This window comes from Sceloporus occidentalis, unplaced genomic scaffold (assembly GCF_023333645.1).
Source record: "Sceloporus occidentalis isolate IW3139 unplaced genomic scaffold, rSceOcc1.0.p SCAF_262, whole genome shotgun sequence".
Classification (NCBI taxonomy): Eukaryota; Metazoa; Chordata; class Lepidosauria; order Squamata; family Phrynosomatidae; genus Sceloporus; species Sceloporus occidentalis.
The window spans coordinates 84281-111335 of record NW_028317242.1 but is presented as its reverse complement, the minus strand read 5'-3'; the positions used below and the strand labels follow the sequence as shown (position 1 = coordinate 111335).

Sequence of the window (27055 nt, the reverse complement as noted above, 5' to 3'; positions counted from 1 at the left end):
CGTTTAATACCAGCTCCCTTGCCTTTATAGAACCAGTTGATAGGCTGCTGGTTGTAAGAATCCTCGCTGGTCAGCAGGCTTTAGTTGTTGTCGGTCAGGCGCTCCTTGGGATCGGTATGGCTGGTGTAAGGGTTGCGGTAGTCACAGGGGGCAATAAGGGGGTGGGTCTGGCGGTAGTCAGGGCTTTATGTAAGCAGTTTAAGGGAGATGTGTATCTGACAGCCAGGGACCCCAAGCTGGGGCAAGAAGCTGTCAAGGCCCTGCAGGAGAAGGAAGGATTGTCCCCTCACTTCCACCAGCTGGACATCAATGACCTCCAGAGTATCCGGGCTCTCAGGGACTTCCTGAAGCAGAAGTACGGAGGGCTGGATGTGCTCATTAACAATGCCGGCATTGCATTTAAAGGTGAGTGAGGGGCCCTGCAAACCTGGGCAAGAGCTATATACTGGGCAGCATGCTAAGAGTCAATATAGTGTGCTGGTGTATTAGGGGTTAACCTGTGGATTGCAGGCAGCATGCAGAGGGTTAATACTGCTATGTATTTTTCTTAAAATTTATACTTTATTTTCTCATGCTTCAAATGTAGCCCCCCCCAATTCTTTGTTTAAATGTAATTTAGATCCCTTATGGCCTCATTGAAACTTAACTCCAAATACAAAAATAATGATAAAATATAAATATTGCAGCATCATCCTCCTCAGCGCCGTGCAGCGGGTAAACGGGGTGTAACGATGTGTTGCATAACAATTTGAACTTACAAAGTTGGCAGGAGAGTTGCAGTTTCTTATTTTACATTCTGAAGGGACAAACCTATTGAACCTTTGCTCTAGGAATATCTCGCGTAGCCCTGCATAATGCATAGGTAAGTGAGATTGAATTATGCATTATGCAGGGCCTAGCAGACACTTGCCAGGAGTGTCCCTTTATAACACTCGGTGAGTTCTGGGAATTGAAATCCCAAATCTTGTTTTGGAGAATAAGCCCCAATGCTGCCCTGTCCTGGCAAAGCCTCCCCCCACCCAGCGTTACAATAATCGCCCCTGTTGTACATGATTTGGGGTGCTGAGTGTTTATTTGGAGAGTATGTTATACAGGTGACAGGGTGGAGCCTTTGCGGTGGTGCATAACATACATATGTGTAGTCACATCTGGCATGCCAGGATAGTCCTGGAGCACATAAGATGTAGCGGCTGACAACCATCAGCAAGCGGCCGCTGGGCTTAAAGCGCCCGGCTCCGAGTCGTGATGATTTTACCTGGAGAAAAGTTAATGTTGTTCAGGGCAGCACTTATTGCGATGCAGTATACATCTTCCATAGGTGGGCTATCAGGTTACTTTCCTGTCGGTGTGACCCAAACAGGAGCACTAATTTGGACCAGTTAACCTTATGGTGGGCCTGATGAACTTGGACTAGCCCTGTTTGAAGAATCTGGGGACAGTTATATCTAACAGGGCTGGCGGGAGTTGGATATAACAGGGCTGGAAGTATAATCTCCAAATTAACTCTTAGCACGGCAAAATACGTAGAAAGGTGTTTTAGGTGGCAATGTTTCCACTCACCGGAGGTCTTTGGCAAGCCGTGGCTACAGGGGACGGGTGAAGCCTCTGCTGCGACTCCTAACTTGCAGAGTGCGGCCCTTCAGCACTGAATCCGGCCGGCAGAAATCACGTCTGGGTATGTTTGGTGAAATCTATTATCAGCTACATTTGGTTGATTTAGTACTATACAGGAACTGCATTTTGTGTTTACTCGGGTTGTCTAATGTTTAAAAATTGGCATTTTGGGGTCAGGAAGGAGAACTGGAAATCGGTCAATATGGGGGTTTTGCTGCTGCCTTTATCAACAATGTGCTTGGACTTGGTATACTTTACAATTTAAACTCCCTGCCTCCCAAACAAAATGTACTTTCGTGCAAACAAATATAATTTTAAACTGTTGCTTGGAATTTTTTTTTTTTTCATGCTTTACAATGAAAGCACAGATTCAGGGGTAATTCCTACAGCAACCGGTATTTCTTGTTTTCTCTGATTGTGCAAGGAGACAAATCTCCCCAACACAATGGAGTCTAAAAATGTACATATAGCAGCTGTAAGTTTAAATGGCTGTAAATCTGAACCTCTGCAAGTTTTATGCACATTGGCCATAGGTTCTGCCTGGATAGCCCTAAGAAGAAACCCAGGATTAATGCCCCTTGTGGCCATTTGTGGAATAACATCAGTCTATCGGCCATAGGCTGGGGCTCATATGGCACATTATTATCTTTTATTTATATAGCGTCGGCAATTTACGCAGTGCTTAATACAGTACATATATGACAAGACGAGAATTGACAGACTAAGACAAACCAATACATTATGTAGAGAGAGCCCGGCTCACAAGCTTACAATTTGTTGCGCTGAAAACTGCACAGTGGAAGACTCTCCTCGCATGGTATGGTGTGAAACACTATGAACCTTGGGGTTCAAGGGCAAAAAATTAGAAGCCAAATAGCCATTTCCATGGAGCCGGCTCAGAGGGCTAACAGCCTTGTTCTAGAATGTTTGTTCATTTTTTTTTAAACAAACCAACTGCATCCTTCTAATCCAATAAGAACATTTGAGTGCTTTGATTTTTATAACAAATGAGATCATTGTTTCCTCAATGATTAAGGCAGGGAGAACTGTATCACTTGGCAATGTTTTACGCTTTGTACTCATAACCTGATCCGGAGACAAGGTTTGGACAGCCTTCACCGGCTCTGCACACTGTATCTCTATGATGTGGCTGGTGGAACTTTCGAATAACCCCCGTATCTTTATGTTGATAGCTGCTGACACCACCCCATTCGGCATCCAAGCTGAAGTCACCATGAAAACCAACTTCTTTGCGACTAGAGACGCATGCAATGAATTGCTCCCGCTGATCAAGCCGCACGGTAGGTGCTTTATTACGGGGAGTGTGATAATAACAGCTTTGGGTTCTGCTCAGACTCCAGGCCTGTGAGATCAAAATTAAAAACAATTGTTTGAGATTGTCTCCTGGTCACAGTGTAACTTGTTTGTAAGAGTTATTCAGCTTTTGTTTTGTTTGTTCTTGTGGAACACACATATATGCCATGGTTTGTAAGTGATTGCCCCTCTCATTGCTGTCTCTAGAGTGTCCAAGAGGGTTCACAAAAACAATTGATTTAAGGTTCTTCTTTATGCTAGAGCTTAATGTTTTATCTTGTAGAGGAACACCATTAGTAACTGCTTGTCTTCTGATTCAACAGGGAGAGTCGTCAACGTATCCAGCATGGTTAGCTTCAGTTCCTTAGGCCGCTGCAGCCCGAAGCTACAGGAGGTGTTCCGAAGTGACTCTATCACAGAGGAGGAACTGGTGAAGCTCATGGAGAAGTTTGTAGAAGAAGCCAAGCAAGATATCCACCAAAAAGAAGGCTGGCCAAACTCTGCTTATGGAGTGTCCAAAATCGGAGTGACTGTGCTGTCAAGGATCCAGGCCAGGCTCTTAAGTGAGACAAGAAAAGAAGATGGAATTTTGCTAAATGCCTGCTGTCCAGGGTGGGTGAGGACCGATATGGCCGGTCCTAATGCCACCAAGTCACCAGATGAAGGTGCGGAGACACCAGTGTATCTGGCTCTACTTCCACAAGATGTAACTTCACCTCACGGGGAGCTGGTTAGCGAGAAGAAAGTAGTGAAATGGTAACATCTACCAAATAATCTATCACAGAGCCTTTCGATTGTGCCTAGCCGCCAGGAAGCTGTCGGGTTACCCATGTTCAGCCTGCAAAAAGCACATTGGCCCTTCCTTTTAGAATGCTTGGTGATTGTTGTGGTTCTACACCAACTGGACGGTTTCTAATAAGCTGCCTCTATGTTAAAATATAACGGCACTTATTATTAAGCTAGTTTTTATATTTTGTTTAGAAATTAATTTACTTCTGAATAAATATAATCTGTTCGGACTTGTGCTTCCTCCAGTATTTGTCACACTAACGCGTTCAAGAACTATTCCAAAGTCTCTTGCTGGTCGGTGTCATCGATAAAACCAGTATCGGACATTAGCCTTCAAATTGCCAGATACACTCACACGCATTGCTAAGATGGGTGACAATGCACAGGGTTAGATGTAATGTAAGGAAGTTTTCCTTTACTGAGTGGGTGGTAGATAAGTAAAACAGCCTCCCTGTAGGGTTGACAACAGTGAGGGAATTTTCGCATGCGTGGGACAGACGTAAAGCTATCCGGAATCAGATGAGACCAAGGAACGATTTAAGGTCCGAGTCGTTACTGCAGGAGAAATAGGCAGTCTAGACGGGCCGTCGGATTCTGTGTTTCTTTTCCACCGTAAATGCTGTCTGAGCTGGCGGGTGTATATTGTGCATAGAGGGTAATTCAGTTATTGGGGGAGATGTGAGCCCCTCAGCAGGTTAATAAACAATGGGGCGCCATTCATTCATATAATTCATGTGCAACACTTTTGTAAATGCAATGTCTAATCACAAGGTCAGCACAGATGCTAAATCGTTGTAAAACTGTCTCTTTAACAGTGTAAACCGTGTAATCATGATGACTTGGCATAAAACAGGACTCCAGCTGCCACTGCGCTCATTCAACGGTCCTGCAGGACCATGAAAAATATTCTGCGCTGTATAAAGTATACTCGGATGAGCTGCATGCGGCTGTACAGGAACAGCACAAGAAGCGGCCGCTTTAATGAATGTATAGGAACTAGACTTGTGCATTCGTCTTCGGGCGAACATGAAAACGAGCACGAAGAGGCCGTTTTTTTGTTCGTTCCGAAGGAACGTAGAACAGAATACAGTGCCGGCAAACCGTAGGCGAAGACGAAGACTCACAATCACGAAGATTCGAAGATTCTTCGTGATCGTCTTCGTTTTTGCCGCGCAACCGCCAAAATTTCAAACAGGAGTGAGCTGATCCTCGTCTGTCCAATCAGCTCACTCTTGTGACGTAACGCTAAGGGTCTCGTCCAATGCCTGTGCTGCTGTTTTTTGAATTCTGAAGGCGCCTTTATAAGACCAGAGCTTGCCTGAGAGATCCATTCATTTTTCGCTGTGACTGCTTTGGCAACACTGCTGTGCTGCATCCGAGCGTTACAGAGAGAGATTGTTCTGTTCTGTGTGAGACTGGTAAGCCTTAGCCTGCCATTTCTCACTGTGTACTTCATCCTCACTTCAGTGCTACTTAATTAATATATTTAATAATAATAATTTGATTAATTTAATTTTTTTAAAATTAATTTGTCATCAACTTTAGTGTAAGTGCTGTTGAGTTGACAGTGCACCCAGTGCCTCAGTGGCACTGGGGTGCCCTTGCCCTGGGCTGGCACTAGTGCCTATTGCCTGTCCTGCTTAAATAAATTAAATAGAATTTATAAATTACAATTTAATAGAATCTATAATTTAATAGTTCATTATAATATTATATATATATATATATTTGTCAGTCATATATATATATACTATAGTATACTAGTGTAGAGTGTACTGTAGACATTCATCTACTAGTGTCTAATTTAAAATCAGTAATATTAATTAATATAATTAATAATTGAATTCATTATAAAATTATATATATATTTGTCAGTTATAGTTAGTAATAGTATACTAGTGTAGAGTGTACTGTAGACATTCAGAACATCTACTAGTGTCTAATCTAAAATCAGTAATATCAATAATTCTCTAATTCTTTCTTATCTTAATAGTTAATTAAATTAGCTATAAATAAAAGTAATAATATTAATTAATTACTACTAGCGTATAGTTCAGCTAATCTTATTAGTACTGGTGCTGCAGCTCTATAGTTTGTGCTTTGTTTTAGCAACAGTAAGAGACCAAGTCAATTTTTCTTAATTAATCTTTCATTTTATTTCATTTGTTTTGCTCACCTCAGTCCATCAGTGAAGTGAACTTGTTGGGCTAGTGAGTGCAGCCGCATAAGTGCTGTGTTTTTTTTTGATCAGCAAGCAGTGACGTTAACTGTTTTGCAAAGATTTTCTCATTTATTTTACATTTTATTTCAATTTTATTAAAAGTACCCTTAGTGTTTTGCTCACCTCAGTCCATCAGTGAAGTGAACTTGTTGGGCTAGTGAGTGCAGCAAGCAGTGAAGATAACTGTTTTGCTGTGACATTTTATTTTATTTCTAATTCTTTTCAAGAAAAATTGACTGTGACGAGCTGTACTAAGCAAAGCTTCAAGCTACTAGCTGTAGTACTAAAATAATTCTAATCTTCTTTAATCTTAATCTATAATATATTATAAATAATAATATTCTAATTCATAATCTATAATATAAGTAATTCTAATTCTAAATTCTAATTCATAATCTATATTCTTCTATCTATAATACATAATATATAAGTAAATTAGTTCTAATCTATTAATATTATATAACTTAATATTAATTAATAAATCATATACTGAATCTGATTTAACCTCACTTTAGCTTAGTGGGTTTGAGAGCGTCTGCCTAGAGGTAGACTTATAGTAAGGAAATATAGCTTTAGGCTAGCATAGTGGTAGGCTAAGCTCTTAGGCCCGTGTAAATTCAAATTAAAAATAAAATACTGCTAGTTATTAAATAGTTAATCTTGAGTTAATAATTTCAATAACTTTAGGATTTTGGCAGATTGCACACAGCACAGTGCAGTAGTGCATAGTTTTACTTTTTAAGCAGTAGCACTGAAGAGAACTTCCTCTAATTTTTTTGTCTTTAATTCGTTTTTCCTTTTTTTTATTTTTATTTTTTTATTTTTTTTTTTATAGTTTTTTAAACACTACACTACACTACACTACACTACACTACACACACAACACAAAATTTGAAATGGATCCTCCTTTTGGGACTAAGGAGGGACAAGCTCCATCTACCACCACCACCACCACCACCAGCACCACCACCAGCACCACCACCAGCTCTAAGATGCAGCCTTTGCGTCAGTCTAGTCGGCCAAGTAGGCCAAGCTCTCGCTTATCATTTGGGGAAGCATTGCTTGAAGGATCATCAAGTAAAGGAAAGGCACCAAAAGCAGGCAGTAGTAGTGCGGCTAGGCCCACAAGCTCTATGGTTTTTTACGGAAAGCCTAAAGCACCAGAAGCACGTTCAAAGTTAAAGGGTAGCACAAGTAGTACCAGCCCAGTGACTAAAAAGAAGTGCCTTTTGCCCCAAGCAGCATCTTCCCCATCCACCAGCAGCATGCAAGGTACCAAGCAGAGCCAAATTAGCAGCAAGACTCAGAGGGGTCCCAAACCAAAGCGATCTCATTCCTTTGTAGGGAAAACCACCACCACCACCACCCCCGCCTCTACCACCACTAGTGCTGCGCCTACTGTTCCCACTGGTACCGCCACGCCATGTCCTCCTAGTACCTCTAGCAAGCCACCAAGTCCTTACAAAATTTTTGTAAAGACAGTTAGAGAGAGGGCTACACATAGTGGAACTCCACCTAGCGAGGTAGCAGAGGAGCCTGAGACTGAGAGGCCAAGTGCAGAGTCTATTCTTCCTGCTCGCACTACTACTAGTCACGAGTCTCACGACGATATCAGTCTTAGCTCCAGCCTAGCAGGAATTCCATTCGATCTGGCTAATGAAGAGCTAGACTATGAGCCAGAGGAAGTAGAGGAGATGAGTGGTCAGGAATCAGATTCCTCAGGGAGCAGTGTCCAAATGACTAGTGCACAATTTTCCCCTGAGCCTCCACCTTCTCCGCTACGATCATCACCATCACCACCACCAGCAGCAGCAGCAAAACCTAGCAAATCTAAAGCAATTAGCAGTCCCACTATGGCCAGTACTGTTACCACCAGTCCCACCACCACTAGTTCTGCCTCTGTTCATCCACCCCGAGCAGTAAGAGCAGCACCCAAGGCACACTCCAAGGCTATGCGCGCCCCAATTTGGGAGCACTTTGAAAATGTTGAAGAAGGGCGCTATGGAAAGTGCAAACATTGTGGGAAGCTAATAAGCAGAGGGAAAGTGTCTGGCCATTTTACCAGTGCTAGCATGAAGCATCACCTCAGCACTCAACACAACGCTGTGCTATTGGGGAAAGATGCAGAGGTAAAACTTAGTGCAGGCAGCATAGCTGGTGGCCGTGGAAAAACCCCAACAGCTTCTTCTTCTGAGCCAATAGCAGCAGCAGCAGCAGCAGCAACTAGTGCTGGCAGCCAGAGACCAAGGCAGGTTGGAGCACTGCATGCCCAGCCCACCCTGGAAGAATTTGGGGCATTCCACTCCAAGAGAACGATGCCCAAACAGCAGGCCAATAAAGTAACGCGACTTATTGGTCAGTTCATTGCTGTTGGAGGGGCATCCTTCTCCATGATTGAAGGGGAGCCTTTCAAACAATTGATGGCGGCTGTGGCTCCACAATACACAGTTCCGTCACGTTCCACTTTCAGCAGGAACATTGTCCCCTCGCTGTATCGGTCCTGTGTTGCAGCAGTGAAAGAGGAGCTTTCCAAGGCTGCTGGTCAGTGTGTTCATTTCACTACAGATTTGTGGAGTGCACCTAGCGCCCAGCATGCCTTTCTTTCTTTGACAGCACACTGGTGGCAGCCCGGTGTGTCTAAGGAAGTTGCTGCAGCAGGCTACCGATCATTCCTTCTCCATGCAGAAGTGATGGATGAAAAGCACACTTCCCAAAATATTCTGCATGCGATTAGGAAAATGTTTAGCCTTTGGGTGGGAGCAGAGGCGGGCACCAATGTTGAAGTTGGTTTTGTGGTAACTGACGGAGGTGCCAATATGGTGAAAGCGCTGCGAGATGGTCATATTGTTGGTGTGCGCTGTGCAGCCCACATCATCCATCTTGTAGTGAAGGCAGCAATGTCAGAAGGAACTAATGTGGCAGCAGTAGTTCTGTCCCGCTGCAGAAAGATCGCTGGGCACTTTCACCATAGTGTTAAGGCTAGCCAACTTTTGAGGGAAGAGCAAGAGAGGTCAGGTCTTCCCGTACACTGCCTACGTCAGGATGTCAGTACACGGTGGAACTCCACGTTAGACATGCTAGAGAGGATTTTGGAGCAGCAGAGGGCAATCCATAATCTTGCCTCAGAGCACAATATTGGGATTACCTCTCCATTGAATAGGGAGGATTGGACAGTGATCGCCCAGCTAGTGGCAGTCCTTAAACCATTCAGGGATGCCACAGAAAATTTAAGCTCAAACACTGCCAGTCTGGCCCAGGTAATCCCAGTGTTCTCCCATCTAGGCAGCAAGATGGATGTGTTCCTTGGAAACCGTGAGGCTGTTCAAGGTGGCACTCTACATCCTGACGTAGCAGCCATAGTCAGGAAGCTGAAGGATCTGCTAAAAGTACACCTTCGCAAGCGAATGGAAGAGAGTCCCGAAATGATGCTAGCGTGCCTTTGTGATCCAAGAATTAAGGGAAAGCTAGCTTTGAAATTCAATGTTCTCAGTAGCTACCGGGAGCAATTGGTCAACAAGGTGCGTGACTGGCAGCGTAAAATGGGAATGCTGTCCGAGGAGGGTGAGGTGCAGGAGGAGGAAGAGATGATGTGGTCTGCTACCCCTAGCAGCAGCATCAGCAGCAGTGCCACAAGCAGCACAACACAGCTGAGTGGAGCAGCTGCGTTTTGGGAAGAGGCACTTGGCAGTATAGTTGGACCATCTGACAGAGCTAGCAGCAGAAAGGAGAGTAGTGCTGCTGAAATGGTCAAACTTTACCTCTGTGAAGTTCCTTCTGCTCCTAATGTTGATCCTCTTAGCTACTGGGATGAAAAGAAGAGTGTGTGGCCTGCACTCTCATGGGTTGCGCAGCAGCTTCTATCATGTCCGCCAACCACTGTTCAAAGTGAGCGCGTGTTTTCTATGACTGGAAACATACTGAGTCCACAGCGCTCACGCATGGCACCTCATCTGATGGAGCAGATTGCCTTTCTTAAATTCAATCTGCCCAAATTGGGTTACCCAGCTCTTAGCTTGGAAAGTTAAATTTTTTCTCTCTAATGTTTAAGGTAGTTTCTCCCCCTGGTTGCACTTGCTGCGGTGTGGCAATGCCTGCTACCTCCGCTGGTGTAGCCAATTTACGCTAGGGCCTAGTGTCTGAGCTCTGTAAGTCCGCTCCCAAACGCCTAGGACTGACAGTCTTTGGATGCTTTGCCCTGGGGTGAAACAGGTGAGTGGGTCGTCAATTGCCCACTCATTCACCTTTTTCCGTTTCCAACGCTGCTGCTGGTGGTGGTGCCAGTATCTTTTGCCAGTTCGCTTCCTGGCTGAAATCATGCCTCAGATGTCCCTAATGGAAAGGGTAGTTTCTCCCCCCTGGTTGCACTTGCTGCGGTGTGGCAACGCCTGCTACCTCCGCCGGTGTAGCTAGCTTATGCTAGGGCCTTGTGTCTGAGTTCTGTAGGTCTGCTCCCAAACGCCAAGGACTGACAGTGCTTGGATGCTTTGCCCTGGGGTGAAACAGGTGAGCGGGTCGTCAATTGCCCACTCATTCGCCTTTCCCAATTCTGCTGCTGCTGGTGGTGGTGCCAGTGTCTCTCTTCAATGCCAGTTCGCTTCCTGGCTAGTGTCATGCCTCAAATGTCCCTTATGGTAAGGGCAGTTTCTCCCCCCTGGTTGCACTTGCTGCGGTGTGGCAACGCCTGCTACCTCCGCCAATGTAGCCAGCTTACGCTAGGGCCTTGTGTCTGAGCTCTGGAAGTCCGCTCCCAAACGCCAAGGACTGACAGTTTTTGGATGCTTTGCCCTGGGGTGAAACAGGTGAGCGGGTCGTCAATTGCCCACTCATTCGCCTTTTCCAATGCTGCTGCTGCTGCTGCTGGTGGTGGTGCCAGTGTCTCTTCTCTGCCAGTTCGCTTCCTGGCTAGAGTCATGCCCAAAATGTCCCTAATTGTAAGGGCAGTTTCTCCTCCCTGGCTGCCTCTGTCTGCGGTGTGGCAACGCCTGCTACCTCCGCCGGAGTGGCCAGCTTACGCTAGGGCCTTGTGTCTGAGCTCTGGAAGTCTGCTGCCAAACGTCTAAGACTGACAGTGTTTGGGTGCTTTGCCCTGGGGTGAAACAGGTGAGCGGGTCGCCAATTGCCCACTCATTTGCCTTTCCCATTTCCTTTTCCATTTCATTATTTTCCTTCTGATACACAACCAACCAAACATAACACACACAATAACACATATAACACATATAACACACAGTGACATCACACATAACACACATACACACACACTTACAATGCACAAAACACAAGGACCTTTTCCTTGTTATTTGCCCTGGCCTTCACTCACTAATAGCATTACATTAACACTATAACTCACACTTCACCCTATAACATTTTTCCATCCACATACCTGCCAACAGACCCAACTTTTTCAGGGACAGTCCTGCTTTTTTCCAGTCCTGTCCCATCTAATTTAGCTAAACTAGGTATGCAAAATGCAAATACACATAGGTAGTTATAGCTCGGTAGGTAACGCTACTATAAACATTTAATAAATATAATCAAGTACTAAATAATAAATCTAACTTTAAAATACATTTAAATAAACCCCTATTTTTTTTTAAAAAAAAACATTAAAATTTAATTATTATTATTTAGACATAATCCATCTTTAACCAAACCAGTGCACTGCTACTAATCTTAAACATAACCGTACATTAACCCTAAGCTATTTTTTAGTTCTTGTCCAACATTTTTCCATCAGCATACCTGCCAACACACCCAAGATTTTGGTGGACAGTCCTGCTATTTTCCAGTCCTGTCCAATAAGTAAGTTGGGTTGTTGCAAAGTATGCCATTGTAAATAGGTAGCAAATGTTAGGCATGTAAAGTGGTCCAAAATCAATTTAAAAATGTAAAATATTCCCTATTCTTTTATTAAACATCTATGGACAGTACACCTCGGTATGTGTGTGCAACTCTATTGGTCGTTTCGGCAGGGGGCTCGCCTGCCATCAACGAATGAAGTGCATTCTGCAGTTCTGCAATTCACTCGTTGATGCCAGACCAGCCCCCTGCCGAAACGACCAATAGAGCTGCACACACGTACCTTCACGGCAGCTGCTGCTGCTGTGATGTGTTATTAACCCCGTATTAACCCCTGCTAGGCAACCAGGAGGAAAACGAAGATTAAACGAGCACGAAGAATGTCCGCGAATATTCGCCCGAAGAGAAGAAAGGAACGGGCGAATATTCGCGGAATACGAAGATTTTTTTTTCCCCGAAGACGAGCACGAAGACGAACACGAAGAGCCCCCTGGTGCCCAAGTCTAATAGGAACTTCTTAATCATGCATAAAGACTGAGCTAGAGGCCACTGTATATCATGAGTCTATATCTACAATTCGTATGACGTTCAGCCGACATTATGGCTGCAGAATATTTATTGTAGATGCAGCTAAACTTTGTTTGTACTGAAGACTTGGTATAGACAGACACACACACGCTCAATCTACAGTTACAGCTACAATTCACATAATCAACTAGCAATGGTGCAGTTAAGAAAAGTTAATTCTGACGTATTTCAAAAAAGGAGGAGAGTTTTAAAAAAAAAAAAAAAAGGGACATAAAGGCTCGGAACCAAAATAGGGCACTTGGATGCCTCCCGGCAGAACGTTTGACGCTTATGTGCTGTTACATTTCTTATGATGTTCAGCCAACCAAATATGTGTTTTGTGTATTGTGCATTCCACAACATCTGCTCATTCACGCTTTGAATGTCTTTCTAGTTTGTCTGATGACTTCTGTGTTTGTTCTTCTTTTGCCTCTTCTTGTTCTCCCCTTTGCCCCCCCAGTAAAACACACACACACTTGCCCAGATGTACATGCTCTCACCAAACCATACATGCGCACACACACATACCTACACCTTACATGCACTTACGCCCTACACACTCATGTTAACACGTACTCCCTCTCACACACATACTGCACATGCTCACATATACACATACATGCTCACATATACACATACATGCTCACACACACTTTTTAAATGTATAATTGTGAGAATAAAACGTTACCCAGGAATAATAAAACTAAAGACAAACGAAGGTAATTTTATCAATGAGGATAAAGATCTAGTCGACTGTTTAAATAAATACTTCTGTTTTACAGAGGAAGATGAGGGATCCTTGTTAGCAAGAAGAAATAGTGTGACATGTAACATAGATGCACTTACAGAGGAAGAAGTTCTTGTTGAACTCTCCAAAGTAAAAACAGACAAATCCATGGGACGTAATGGGATACACACAAAATTATTAGAGCTTCAACGTGCCCTGGCAAAACCACTAACAGATCTAACCAGACATTAATGACATGAGTAGTTCCAGAAGACCGAAAGTTGGCAGCCACTGTACCACTGCACAAAAAAAGGTAGTAGGGAAGACTCGGCCAACTTCAGACCAGTAAGTCTTAGGTCGGTAGTTGCCAAATTAAAGGAAAGAATTGTTGGTTATCTGGAAGTAAGGGGTTTGCATGATCAGAAACGGCACAGGTTTACTACAGGAAGAGCTTGTCAAACTAACTACATTTATTTTTTTAACCGGGTAACTATGATAATAGACCAGGGTAGAACTGTTGATCATGCCTGTAGTCTTAGGCTTTGGATGCCAGAATAGTTGAATGGATAAGACAATGGTTGAGTGACATAATAGCTAATGGTGTATATTCAATGCTCACACACAAATATTTACACATCCATGCTTATACACGCTTACACATACACATCCATGCTGACAAATTTACTCATACACATCCATGCTCACACACACATACACGCTTACTCCCTCACTCACCCTCTTACCTCAACCACAGCTTTCCCTCTGGCTGTGAGCAGCCTCGTATTTAACAGCAGGGTAACCTCACATTATGTGACCCCGCTACGTTCCTGCCTCCCCGATTCTCACTCCACCAGCATGTCAGTGCTCCCGATGCACTTCTGCAAAAGGGCAGAGCTAATGTCACAGGGTCTCCTCCGATTGGAGGAACGGAGGAGAGAGCGTCCACGTGGCTCTGCTTTTTTGCAGACGTGCGGGAGAGTAAAGTAGATTCACAGAGAAAGAGAGGTGCAGAAACTCTTCTCCATCTCTACAAATCTATCCAGAAACAACGTGTCTTGTCTCCTGTCACAGCGCTGCCTGCGTCCCATGGCCAGGGAAGCTCTGTCAACAAAACTTCCCAAGGGCTGCTTCCATCCTATGGAACGCTCTTCCTCAACTTCTCCATCTCAACTCCTGTCCTTCAAAAAATCCCTCAAGACCCTCCGCCTCAGGGACACCTATCCACTCTTTTCCTTCCACCTACCTCCAGCTCACCTTTTTCAATATCGCTCCAGAATATAATTATTTATTTAAATAATAACTCGAAACACTTATGTGACCGGTGGCACCTTTAACACGTGTAACATACCGCCGACTATTTCTAGATTGCACACACGTTTGAGCAGAGCCCTCCTGAACGTTTGCTTCTATAACTCCATATGTTATGTTATATAATGCGTATCATGTCCTGTTTAACCATTGTACCCATACGATGGCCCTATATAAATCAACAAATAATAATAATGGTGTCCTACATGGCTAAAACACAAGAGGCAGGTAGAATGTATACATCTACTAAGAAAGTAAATATTAGTGTTTCTACAATCACTTGTATTATTATGTAGCAAGTCAGTGATGTGTTTAACATCACAACATGAAAGAAAAAAAGCTTAGTCACAGTGACTTACCAAGAGAAATAAATCATCACCATGACGGGAGGTAGAAAGGAGCATTCTGATTAATATTCATTAAACTGATTACAAATTCGATATACCGGTGCCAAGTGTGCCAACCCCCAGGTTCTAAGCATTTGAAGTAGCTAAGGATTCCGAGGGGTTAAAATCCATTGGGCCACTCAAATTACCATACCGGTACGAAAGGGCCCAATCCCCGACATAAAACCCAACCTGGCCAAAAGCGGCTTTGCCCATAAAAAGAGCGTCCGGTCTGTCAACCCCCATGTTTCAAGCATTTGGGATAACTGAGGATTTTGAAGGATTGCAACAAAACATAAAGTCTAATAGCGCCATCTGCTGGTAGAGAAGAAATTAGGGGTTTATTATTATTATTATTATTATTATTATCTTTTATTTAAATAGTGCCAACAATTAATTTGGTGCTTTTTTTAGACACTAACACACAACCATACATTAGGTAAACCCGGCTCGCAAGCTTACAATCAAATTATTATCGCTATTATATTTTCTTAGTAATCAATATATTCACTCGATTTCTCACTTCCATGCGTTGATGCAGCCAGGTGTTAAAGTCGAGTTTCTTCCTGCTGAAGTACTCGCAAATACTTCACTACTCGTCTATTGCTTCAGTAATGCAGAAACTTCAAAGATCCACTCGCTGATTAAATGATAAAAACATCAACTTCGAAATGTTACGACATGAAAGTCATGTAATGCGTTGTTACCGTCTCGATCCAAGTGATGCAACGGGCTGTGGAAACCCAACGCAGGAGCAGCTGTCTTCATAACCGTTACCAGGGGGGGCAGAAAGTCCCATTTTTAAAAATGGCTGAAAGTTTTTGCCCTATGAATTATGTCCGTCCTCCCCCTATGAACCTTTTATTATTTATTTATATTCACGCATAGTTAGTTCCTTATAATGCATAAAGAAGTCAACTAGTTAAAGTGTTCAGAATGTTGCATCGGCCTTCAAGACGTCAGAGCTTGCGTTATATGCACAGTTTAGTTTTAGGGATTTTTTCACTTTTTTCACTAGTTTTTGGTCAACACAAAACTAAATCAGGCATGTGACTGTGCTGGCACGCAGTGTGTTAATTATTATTATATTTGTATCTTATCATATTCATTGATAAATATTGGTAACAAAATCATGCATTTGTCTGTGAAATTCCTAGGTAAGGGGGTTATAAATCAGTTGAGATACCTCTGTTAGTTCAACTGGGAAATAACAGATGTTTCTCACAGCATCTACAACTCTTCTCCACCCCTAAAAAAGGGCTCAGTGCTGAAGGTGAATATTCTTTCAAACCTTTTTAATAATCAGTGTTTGAAGTGTTGGTTGCCAATGTTTTTCGCATATTTGATTTGCTTTGTAAATGTCAATGAGCGATTTATTTCAAGGACAGTCACTGTAAACTCTTTGAAGCCCATTGAAACAATATATCACTATATAAAGCACCCCTTTTCTTTGTTTCTTTTCAGCCGATCTATACTATATGTTAGTATTTTGTTGTGAAAGTGAAGAGATCCAGTGCTCGTGGCCTGTGAAGACCTCAGATCATGGTGGGGTTGGACCTTGTGAATGTAGAACGAGGTGGACCAGCCACACAACTATATCTGAGTGTAAAGATGGCTAAAATAAATTATATCAATAGACAAGCTGAGGAGACACTCGACAGCAAGAGTGAGGCTGTAGTTGGTGGAAGGAAGGGAGTTAACCTTTCAGTTGATTGATTTTCCTTAAGAAGATGGTCTCAAGGGATTGTTTTTAGGATGGAGATTATAGGAGAGTCTGGCATGGCAAGGCTGGGCAATCGAATGGATAGGAAAGCAAGAATACAAGCATGACTGGAAAAGAGCCGAGCACAGGTGAAGATCATCAGAGGAGTGGAGGGACAGAGTAAGTATGTACAGAGAGCAGCAAGTGAACAGATTATGGGGGGGGGGCTGTTAGTGGAAGGATGGGTTAGGAAGATAAACCTGGCAGCAGCAGCATTCATTATGGATTGTAAGGGGGCAAGAACTACTATAGGCTCTGATTGGCGAGTCTGTGCTGTAGCATTATACATTTCTTTATGTGCTTACTTGCAATATACCATAACTTTTGGGTCACTAGGGCGACCATATGTCTCAGATTGCCCGGGATAGTCCTGCAATGGGACTTTAAGTCCTGGGCAGCCTCAATCCGGGACAATGTATCGGCGTATAAATATATATATATATATATATATATATATACATACACCTGTGTGTGATCTCATCTGCTTCATAGTGTGTCCCTGAATGGCAGAAAAATATACATATATATTTAATGCAGTAATCACGCTCCTATCACGCACAAGCAGCCAATACATGGATGTTGTGCGTTCAGAGATGGTATTCTGCATACAATGCCACGTTCAAAGTCACTTAAATCGCCTTTCTTCCTCATTCTGATGCTCGGTTTGAACTTCAGCAAGTTGCCTTGACCACGATGGCTACACGTCTAAATGCATTGAGTTGCCGCCATGTGATTGGCTGACTAGCTATCTGTGGTAACAAGCAATTAGGTGTACCTAGTAAAGTGACCAATGAGTGTGTGTGTGTGTGTGTATATATATATATATATATATATATATATATGTGTGGGTGTGTCTGTTTTAAAATTTAAAATGTCCCTGCCCCCCAGGCCCCCTAATATGATTGCTGGAGACACCACTGGTAATAAACATCTCATGAGCTTTCACAATGTTAACAAAAAGCCACGCCATACTCTACTAACATACTTTTATTTATGAACAGAAAGAGATTTTCCTGGAAATCCAGTGTGATTTGTCTTCCTTACTGCACTTTTAATGCTAGTGCATAAAATCGTTTATACATTGCAAGAAATAACAAACATTTAGGCCTCATGGATATCTACGGCTAGGATTTTGTATTTTCCTGCCATGAGTTTCAGATTTTGGACACCTACACGCAGTCACAATGCAATCAAATGTTCCAAAGGACATCATACCCCTTTGTGATGTCACTGATGTGTGGCTATCTAAGAAGCATCTGGTGTGAGTAACATTCACTTTCTAATGAGAGAGATGAAGATGAGACTCATATTGCTCATATTCCTCCTGAACTTTCAGGCTTTTCCTAGTGGATGTTTTCTGTTGGTGAGTAATATTTCTGTTTGATATCTCAGTAACACAAAAAATACTGAGCAGAACTGGGATACATATAGTAAACAAGGGGCAAAAAGGGAATGTTTGCTAGCCATTATATTTTTGAGTATATTTAAAAAGCATATAAAATGAAAGACAATACGGTGTCTACTGATTAAGGACCTCTGACTTGTCTTCAGGATTCAGGATAACCATCTGCATGTCTCTTGCATGTTGATATTTCTGCATTGTATTAGATTCTAGAAATGGGATAGAAATAGTAAATAAGGGCTAAAAGGGGAATGCTTTCTATCATGATATTTTTGAATGTATTTAGAAAAAAAAATAGACAATACTGTTTTGCTTCATTCCATTTGCAACATCAGATTAGATGCTATGTAAGGAAATTATACTTTACTGACATGGTGGTAGATAAATGGCACAGCCTCTGAGCAGAAGTAGTAGATTTGAATACAATGCAGAAATATAAACATGCAGGGGACAGGCATAATGGTTATCCTGAATCCCAAAGGCAAGTCCAAGGACTGATTAAGGTCTGACTGATCTTTACATCAGGAAAAATGAGAAGACTAGATTGACAGAATGGGTCTTATTTCAGTGTTCTGAGCAAGGTTTATGAATGTTTATCCTGCTTATGGAGCACTGCAAGCCACGTGCCTTACCGTATTATTCCATATTGTTATATGTTATTCTATGCTAATCACTCCTTCTCTTACAGACCATTAAAAACTGGATCCAGAATCTTCCGATTTGCGAATGTGACCTATCAGAATCTGAGTGGCACTATGAGGTAAGAAGAATATGGCCTGGGTTACTGGCGGCTTCTTCACTTTAAGCTTATGATACTGGCCATGCAATATTGTTACTCTTCACCCCTTTTAACCCTCCTTGTCTTTGTTACTTTAAGCTGTTGGGATAGATTTAAGTCGCTTTAGAACAAAATGTAAATTTCCTCAACACACATCAATACATTATCACCCTTACATTGCATTTTTTTTACATACCATGAACATGCTATGTAGTTGACGGGGATCATGCTAAGAGCTCTATATAGGCCCATTAAAATAATTTCTTAGATAAGTGATAATCATTAGATAGGTTCCCCCAACACACTCACATGTTAACCTTTGTTCGAAACACTAACCACCTTATCTGCTTCAACTTTTAGGTGGATCATTCAATCATGGATGACTGTGCTTTTAACCAGCAAGAAGCACTCTCCATTGCCATAGCGCCACTGCCGATCACGCTGCTATGTGCTCTGGTATTAATGGTGATTTACTGTTATAGTAGATCACGTGCTGTAGGGCGAGATGCAGCAATAACAACACCATCACCAGAGCCTCAGCAAAAACGTGCATGCCAGTGTGGGACACCAGGGAGCGCCGGGCATTTTGGCGACAGAACTGGTCCGGTTGGCAGTGCGTATTTCAAATTGATCGGCTCAATTGACAGAAAGGCTCTGACAACTTCATTGATGCAGCTCCAGTTCATTGATAAGAACAACATTGTCAATACTGGAAATGTGGAGAAGTTGCTTGAAGAAGCCCTCCTGGAAAAATATAAGAAGACCCGATGGCCCCCAAAGACCTATTCGCCATCAAAATGTGATTGTGGCTTGCGCAAGGATATCGACGGCAGTGCAAATATCTCTTCAGAACTGGCTCCGGTGAACATAGAAACTGAATCTCTCTCTCCACCATCCACAGAGAGCATTAAAGAGCCAGAGACAAAGATGCGCACTGTAAAAACCACTGCGCATGTGTGTCCGACACCTTCAACAGCAGACGACGGGGTCAAGAAACAGGGGTTTGCCCGCAGGATGAGAAACTTTTTCCAAAAGCTTCTAGGGTTCTTCCTGTGCTGCAGAATCATCCGAGAGTAGTCGACATCTGTGATCTATCCAGACACAAACCATCTTTCTGCTGGATACAAGTCACCCTCTGCTCTCGTTTGCAGAGCTTCCTCTTCTTTTACTTGGAAAACCTAAATGTTCAAATAAAGTTTTCAGCAACACCAAAACAATCGACAGGCGCACAAGCCGGGCTCCACCATGACCCTTAATAACAGAGAAACAGACCAAGGCTCAGCACTTCAACTTCCGAGGTGTTTGAGGCGGGATTTCACATTCCTGAAAGTGAAAAATGTAAAGTGACGGTAGCAATTTATAATATAAAGTATTTTTTAAACCCATGATTTTAAGTGAAAGATGACAAATTCTCAGAACACAATCAGCAAAAATCAATATGTGCAAAAAAATATATATAAATAAAAAACACGGTTAAAAAACAATAGTACTCCACACCAAACAGCACCAATAAAGTAATAAATCACTAATAACAATAATTGATACTGTGGATGCAGCTGCCCCTGTAAACGATAGCTTAGTATGAATATTCTGAAATGACAAATGTGGCAATATTTTTTAAACAAGAACCAAGTTTGGCCCTAAAAAGAGAAATGGCAGAAACCAAATTAAATAATTTTAATACTCAGCTGACTTTAGTACGAGAGGCTCTGATTAGCGAGTCTGTGCTGTAGCGTTATACATTATACATTTCTTTATGTGCTTACTTGTCAGTGGGGACTACAATATACCATAACTACCATAACCACATGTCCCGGATTGCCCAGGCAGCCTCAATCCGGGACAATGTATCAGTGTAAATATATATATATATATATATATATATATATATACACCTGTGTGTGATCTTATCTGCTTCATAGTGTGTCCCTGAATGGCAGAACAAAATGTGGTCACCCTAGCATGATAGGAGTGTGATTGCTGTTAACAATCATATATATTTAATGCAGTAATCACGCTCCTATCATGCACAAGCAGCCAATACATGGATGTTGTGCGTTCAGAGATGGTATTCTGCATACAATGCCACGTTCAAAGTCACTTAAATCGCCTTTCTTCCTCATTTTGATGCTCGGTTTGAACTTCAGCAAGTTGCCTTGACCACGATGTCTACACGTCTAAATGCATTGAGTTGCCGCCATGTGATTGGCTGACTAGCTATCTGTGGTAACAAGCAATTAGGTGTACCTAGTAAAGTGACCAATGAGTGTGTGTGTGTGTATATATATATATATATATATATATATATATATATATATATGTGTGTGGGCACGGGCGTAGGAACCGGGGGGGATGGGGGGGATCCATAAGGGGGGGACCGATAATATAGAAATCCCCCCCAGGGCTGTACGTGAGTCGAGTGCACTCACAGCTGCCCGATCAGCAGCTGCAGCCTGCAGGACTGGTTAGGGAAATCCGTGATCTCCCCAACCAGTCCTGCAGGCTGCAGCTGCATTAAGGTCACACTCACCAGCGTGCTGTCTGTAACTGAGCGCCGGGCGATGGGATATGACGTTTATATCCAGCCCCGGCGCTCAGCATAAACAGCTGTGCGCAGCCGCACTGCACAGACTGCGAGCGGCAAAAAGGAAAGTTGGAAGAGAAATCAGAAAGGAGGAAGAGAAAGGTAAGAGATGTGGAAAACGAAGGTGGGGGGGGTATGATGTGGAAAACGAAGGTGGGTCAGGTGGGTAGGTGAGTAGGTAGGTAGGTTGTTGGGGGGGTATGATGTGAAAAACGAAGGTGGGTAGGTGGGTGGGTGGCTGTCTTGGGTATGATGTGGAAAACGAAGGTGGGTGGGTGGGGGGATATGATGTGGAAAACGAAGGTGGGTGGGTGGGGGGATATGATGTGGAAAACGGGTGGGGGGTCTGATGTGGAGAACAAAGGTTGTGGAGGGGGGTCTGATGTGGAGAACAAAGGTTTGGGGGGGTCTGATGTGGAGAACAAAGGTTTGGGGGGGTCTGATGTGGAGAACGAAGGTGGGGGGTCTGATGGTAGATTTGTGTGTGCATATACATATGGTGAGGCATGTGTATGGGTACTTGGGCAGGCATATGTGTTTGTGTATAGGGCAGCTGTGTATATGTGCATGTATGTGCATACGCGTGTATGGGCAGTGTATATGTTGTGAGACTGTGAACCCCAGGGAGATGATTAGCATGGCATCTGAGTACAGCTGCTATGCAGATTACACATATGGGTCCCTGGGGTGGAGCAATTGGAGAGCAGGGTGGGCCAGTGCTCCGTTTCCCTATTTTGTGGAAATTCCATGCCGGGTTTTCCAGGAGGCAAGAAGTCTGCAGGATCCGGTCCAGGATTCCTATGGGGCTGGCGTCAGGCACAGGTGCTGGGCATTAAAAACCCCTGGAGCCTGAGACTCAGAGAGACTGTTGGGGGAAGAGGTAGTTCCCTGTGCTCCCAGGGCAAGGAGAGGCCCTGAACAAGACAATCCCTGAGCCAAGTGAGGCAATACCTGCCTGGACATTTTGTGTGCTGCCTGGGGGAGGTTTTCCAGAGCCTGGCGTAGCTGGGTCTGGCTGGGAGGTTGAGTTAGTGGGTGATTAGGCCGGTCAGTTTAGACCAGCATAGTTAAGTTAGAGAGGGCTCCAATTGGGAGCTAGGTTTTCTTTTTATGATTTGGTTTTTGGGGTTTAAGTGGTTAAAATAAAGCGCTGTTTTGTTTAAAGCTGCTGTTCCTGACTCTGATTGCCCTAGAGGACTGTGCTTAGGACCCCTAAAAGTGACATGTATGGCCCTCATGCTATAGGGTTTGTCACATATGGTGGAGAATGCAGGCAAAGCACTGCTATGGTCTGTGGGCAGAAAGCAGGAACCAAGTGAACAACTGAGTGGATGCTGGTGACGAGTGCTACACTGGATCCAGGAACCCCAAGTGTTGTGCGGCCTGAAGCTACCAAGCTGCAGTGGATGTGCCAGAAGTTATTACAGCTTAAACCAGAGGATTGAGTGGAAACTCTGCGAAGACTGTTGCGTGGTATGTGCCCTTGTGTATTGCTGGCTGAAATACATATGCTTATGGAGGATGGCCTTGATGTGTTTGTGACGACTTATTGATGATCCGGATGTGAAGGTTCTATTTGCTGGATAAAAGTATTGCGTATCTGTGAAACCTGCAAAAGAAAAGCATTTTGTCGCTATGACGTGCTGGTAATTACTTAATTGCATACTGCAGAGGAAGCGATTAAAGACCTGGAGTACAATCTCTTGGATTTGTGTATTGCAGTGACTGCTAGTCTAATGCAAGATGGGAAAAGGACAGCAAAGCAGAAATAAAATGTCCTTTCCATGTTTCACTCGCCAGCCAACCTGCAGTGGATATGTGGAACCACTGAAACTGGCACAAGAGTCATATATAAAGTGTGCAGGGTCCTGTATTGAGGCACAAGAGTTAAAGGAGGAAATTGAATCCTTAAAGTGGCTGCACCAGGGTGAAGTCTCTGATTTGAACTTGCAGCTGAAAGAAGTAACCGATAAACTAAATGCCGCAGAAAAGAAAGTGGGAATGCTACCTATGTCTTGCAATTGTGTACATGGGGACAAAAGAGACTGTACAGTAGCTAGAGAAAGTCTTTCACCGGTGGTTCTTCAACTTCAGGAGGAGAAACACAAATTACAGAAAGAGCTTGTCTACAACAAACAAAAGTATGATGATGCTATCAAACAGAGGGACTGTGAACTTAAGAGACTGACAGAGTTAAATGTTTGCTATGACAAACTGAGTAGTGGTGAATGTAACAACGTGGCATGGACTACCAAGCTCAGGAAAGTGGAAGCTATGCCCAGAGATGAGTTGAATCACTATGTGATTGAGCAGTCAGAGTATGTTGGGAAACAGATCTGCAAGAACAAAAAGCTGACTGATGAGTGTATGCTAAAAGAACATGAATTAATAAAGGTTAAAAACCAAGCAGCACAATTACAGGAGGAATTGCACCGAACTATTGGCCAGCTTGAGGGAGAAAACCTCACTTTGCAAAATGAAGTGGCTGCTTCTAGAGAAAAGCATTGTGTTGACCTGTCAGCAAAACTTCAAGAGATGCAACAGTTGCAGGAACAAAAGCTGGTGGTTGAAAAACGTCTCGCGGAGGTGTCCCAGAAAGGTAAAGAGGATGCAGAGCGTGTATTCGGGCTCCTTTCTGAGAATAGCAGTGTGAATTTAACACTTGCAGTTGAGCGTCTAGAAAAAGTAAAGCTGCAGGAGACCGTAAAACAACTGCAAGATGAAATCCAGGCCTTGTTTAAAGCCAGTAAAGAGAACACTGAACTTCATAAGGCCAACATAGCACTAAAAGACAAGCATTTCCAGAAAAAGGCGGAACTGGAATCGTACAAGGATCAGCTAAAGCAAATGGAGGCAGCTATGCTTCTAAAAGAGGAGGACTTAGGATTGGCTATTCACAACAGAGATCAAGCTTTAAGGGAGAGTGATATGATCCAACGTAACCTGGAAGCAATACTGAGTAACACAGAACGTGACAGGCAAACATTAATGAGGCAGCTTGCTGATATCCAGACCGAGAGAGACAAATTGTCAGAGAGTCTGGAGAAAGCCCTCATGTCCAATGAAAAGCTTCAAGAAGTTGGACTTGAACTGCAGAAAGAGAATATATCCCTCAGGCATCAACTGGAGATATCAACCTTAGAGCTGAGTGAGGTGAAAACAACCCTGGAGGAACAAAGGGTTACTACAGTAGAAAAACACAGACTACTACAACTCCAGTTAAATGAACTGGGTCTACAGCTAGCTGAAGAGAGGGAGGCCAAGTTAGCTCTGCAGCAACAGATTAAGGTCCAGGAGGAAATGGACACAGTATCTGAAACGTTACAAATTGTACAAGCAGCAAGTGAGATACAGTACAAAACAAGCTGTCTGGAGGAAAAGACTGTGATGAACAATGGCATGAAAAATAACCTTTATGGCCTAAGTGATGGAGGGACTATGCATGGTGCTGGAAGTACTGACCAACTAGCAGAGCAACATGGCAGTAAGCTGCTCCAGGGAGCAGGTGGTCCCAGTTCCAGTAGAAACTCTACTTCAAAGATGGAACCTTCTACAGGCGACAGTAAGGTACACCGTTTACATGCATCTAGGGTAAATGGCCATAAACATAGGTTTGGTATTAAATGGACTGATGGTGAACAAGCTACGGGGAAACAGCTTGAAGATGGTGCGCACTTGGCTGTATCGTGTAGACCACACAGGGTAGACCTTCTTAATGGGCAAGCTACGATGGCGTTCATTTGTACAGAGAAGAGACGTGGCTGTGCAGAGTGTTACCCATTCACTGATCATTGCAGAAACCCAGAAGGGCAGACGGATACAAGGAGAAAGTTTCCAATACCAGGACGCGTTTATGGTGTGTGGAAAGGAAAGCCCCCTGATGCCAACCTAAGAGGGACGTCATCAGCAGAGCTGCTTAGTCCTATGGTCGCTCAGCCCCATGGTTCTGAGCTGGTGGGGAGGATATGTGAGACTGTGAACCCCAGGGAGATGATTAGCATGGCATCTGAGTACAGCTGCTATGCAGATTACACATATGGGTCCCTGGGGTGGAGCAATTGGAGAGCAGGGTGGGCCAGTGCTCCGTTTCCCTATTTTGTGGAAATTCCATGCCGGGTTTTCCAGGAGGCAAGAAGTCTGCAGGATCCGGTCCAGGATTCCTATGGGGCTGGCGTCAGGCACAGGTGCTGGGCATTAAAAACCCCTGGAGCCTGAGACTCAGAGAGACTGTTGGGGGAAGAGGAAGTTCCCTGCACTCCCAGGGCAAGGAGAGGCCCTGAACAAGACAATCCGTGAGGCAATACCTGCCTGGACATTTTGTGTGCTGCCTGGGGGAGGTTTTCCAGAGCCTGGCGTAGCTGGGTCTGGCTGGGAGGTTGAGGTAGTGGGTGATTAGGCCGGTCAGTTTAGACCAGCATAGTTAAGTTAGAGAGGGCTCCAATTGGGAGCTAGGTTTTCTTTTTATGATTTGGTTTTTGGGGTTTAAGTGGTTAAAATAAAGCGCTGTTTTGTTTAAAGCTGCTGTTCCTGACTCTGATTGCCCTAGAGGACTGTGCTTAGGACCCCTAAAAGTGACATGTATGGCCCTCATGCTATAGGGTTTGTCACAATGTGTACGTCTGTATGGGCAGTGTATATGTGTACGTCTGTATGGGCAGTGCATACGTGTACGTCTGTATGGGCAGTGCATACGTGTAGGTCTGTATGGGCATTGTATACGTGTAGGTCTGTATGGGCATTGTATACGTGTACGTCTGTATGGGCATTGTATACGTGTACGTCTGTATGGGCAGTGTATATGTGTGTGTATATAAGGAGTGTATTTGTCTTATAGTGTATACGTCTGTGTAAGTATGTGCAAGGGCAGTGTATATTTATGGGGAGGCGTGTGTGTGTGAGCAGTTTATGTATGTTTGGGCAGGCGTATATAAGGGTAGTGCATTTGTGTGAGTACTGGCAAGTGTGTATCTGCAGGCAATTGCAGCGTATATGTGTGTTTTTGTGGGCAGGCATGCGTAAGAGCAGTGCATTTGTGTGTATTAACGGGCATGTCATACTTAAAGGGAAGATAATGATTCCCTGTAACACATGTTTAACCCATTGTGTGTGTGTATGTTAGTGTGTGCATGTTATTCAAGTGTTTAAGCGTGTGGATATGTTCCTGTGTGCATGACGTGTTAGGAGTCTTAGATTGTTCCTTCAGTACATCATAGTAGTCTCTGTGGCCGTGTCCAGTGGGGTCCATCTGTGGTTGTAAGATTTTTCTGTTTCTGTGGGAATTTTCTCCCATTCATCTAGTACAGGGGTGTCCGTTTTTTCTGCAGTGGGCCACTTCATCAGAATTGTATACGTGCGCGGGCCGCACTCATTTTTCACTGTGACAAAAAATATGGCCTTTAATAAAATATGCAGATTAAAATAAAGTAAAATGACACAAAACCTTTACTCTTCCTCTCACTGATTTCTGGGCCTTGAAAGTTTTGCGACTACAAATTCAGGATTCCCTAGATTTATTCTAGGGATGAACTAAAATGAAAATTCTGGACCAAAACATTCAGGGTTCACTTAGCCAAAACCGAAAATGACCCCCACCTTTAAAAATAATAATAAAAACTCACATGTTTAATAAAAGTAGGTAACACGCAATTGGACAAAATTAGCAATATGACTTGGCATGATAGGAGTGTGATTGCTAACAGCAATCACACTCCTATCATACCCAGGCAACCAGTAAATGCTGGTACCTAGGCATGATGGGACTGTGCTCACTGTGATTGCTGTTAGCAATCACACTCCTATCATGC

The 27055-nt window shown here is 43.5% G+C and overlaps 1 protein-coding gene across 1 annotated transcript; it reads left to right on the top strand.

The window, feature by feature from the left end:
* Nucleotides 1-116: 116 nt before the first annotated feature.
* LOC149275837 (carbonyl reductase [NADPH] 1-like) lies at nt 117-3688 on the top strand. Its single transcript, XM_089504238.1, has 3 exons — nt 117-405; nt 2808-2915; nt 3252-3688. Exons 1-3 carry the CDS (start codon nt 117-119, stop codon nt 3686-3688), a joined length of 834 nt encoding a protein of 277 aa, XP_089360364.1.
* Nucleotides 3689-27055: the final 23367 nt, after the last annotated feature.

Excerpts from the sequence above, each read along its gene's own strand:
- LOC149275837 (XM_089504238.1), top strand. The coding sequence starts at position 117 with ATGGCTGGTGTAAGGGTTGCGGTAGTCACAGGGGGCAATAAGGGGGTG. Across the intron at positions 406-2,807 it reads TGCCGGCATTGCATTTAAAG|CTGCTGACACCACCCCATTC; the intron begins GTGAGTGAGGGG and ends TTATGTTGATAG. Across the intron at positions 2,916-3,251 it reads CCCGCTGATCAAGCCGCACG|GGAGAGTCGTCAACGTATCC; the intron begins GTAGGTGCTTTA and ends CTGATTCAACAG.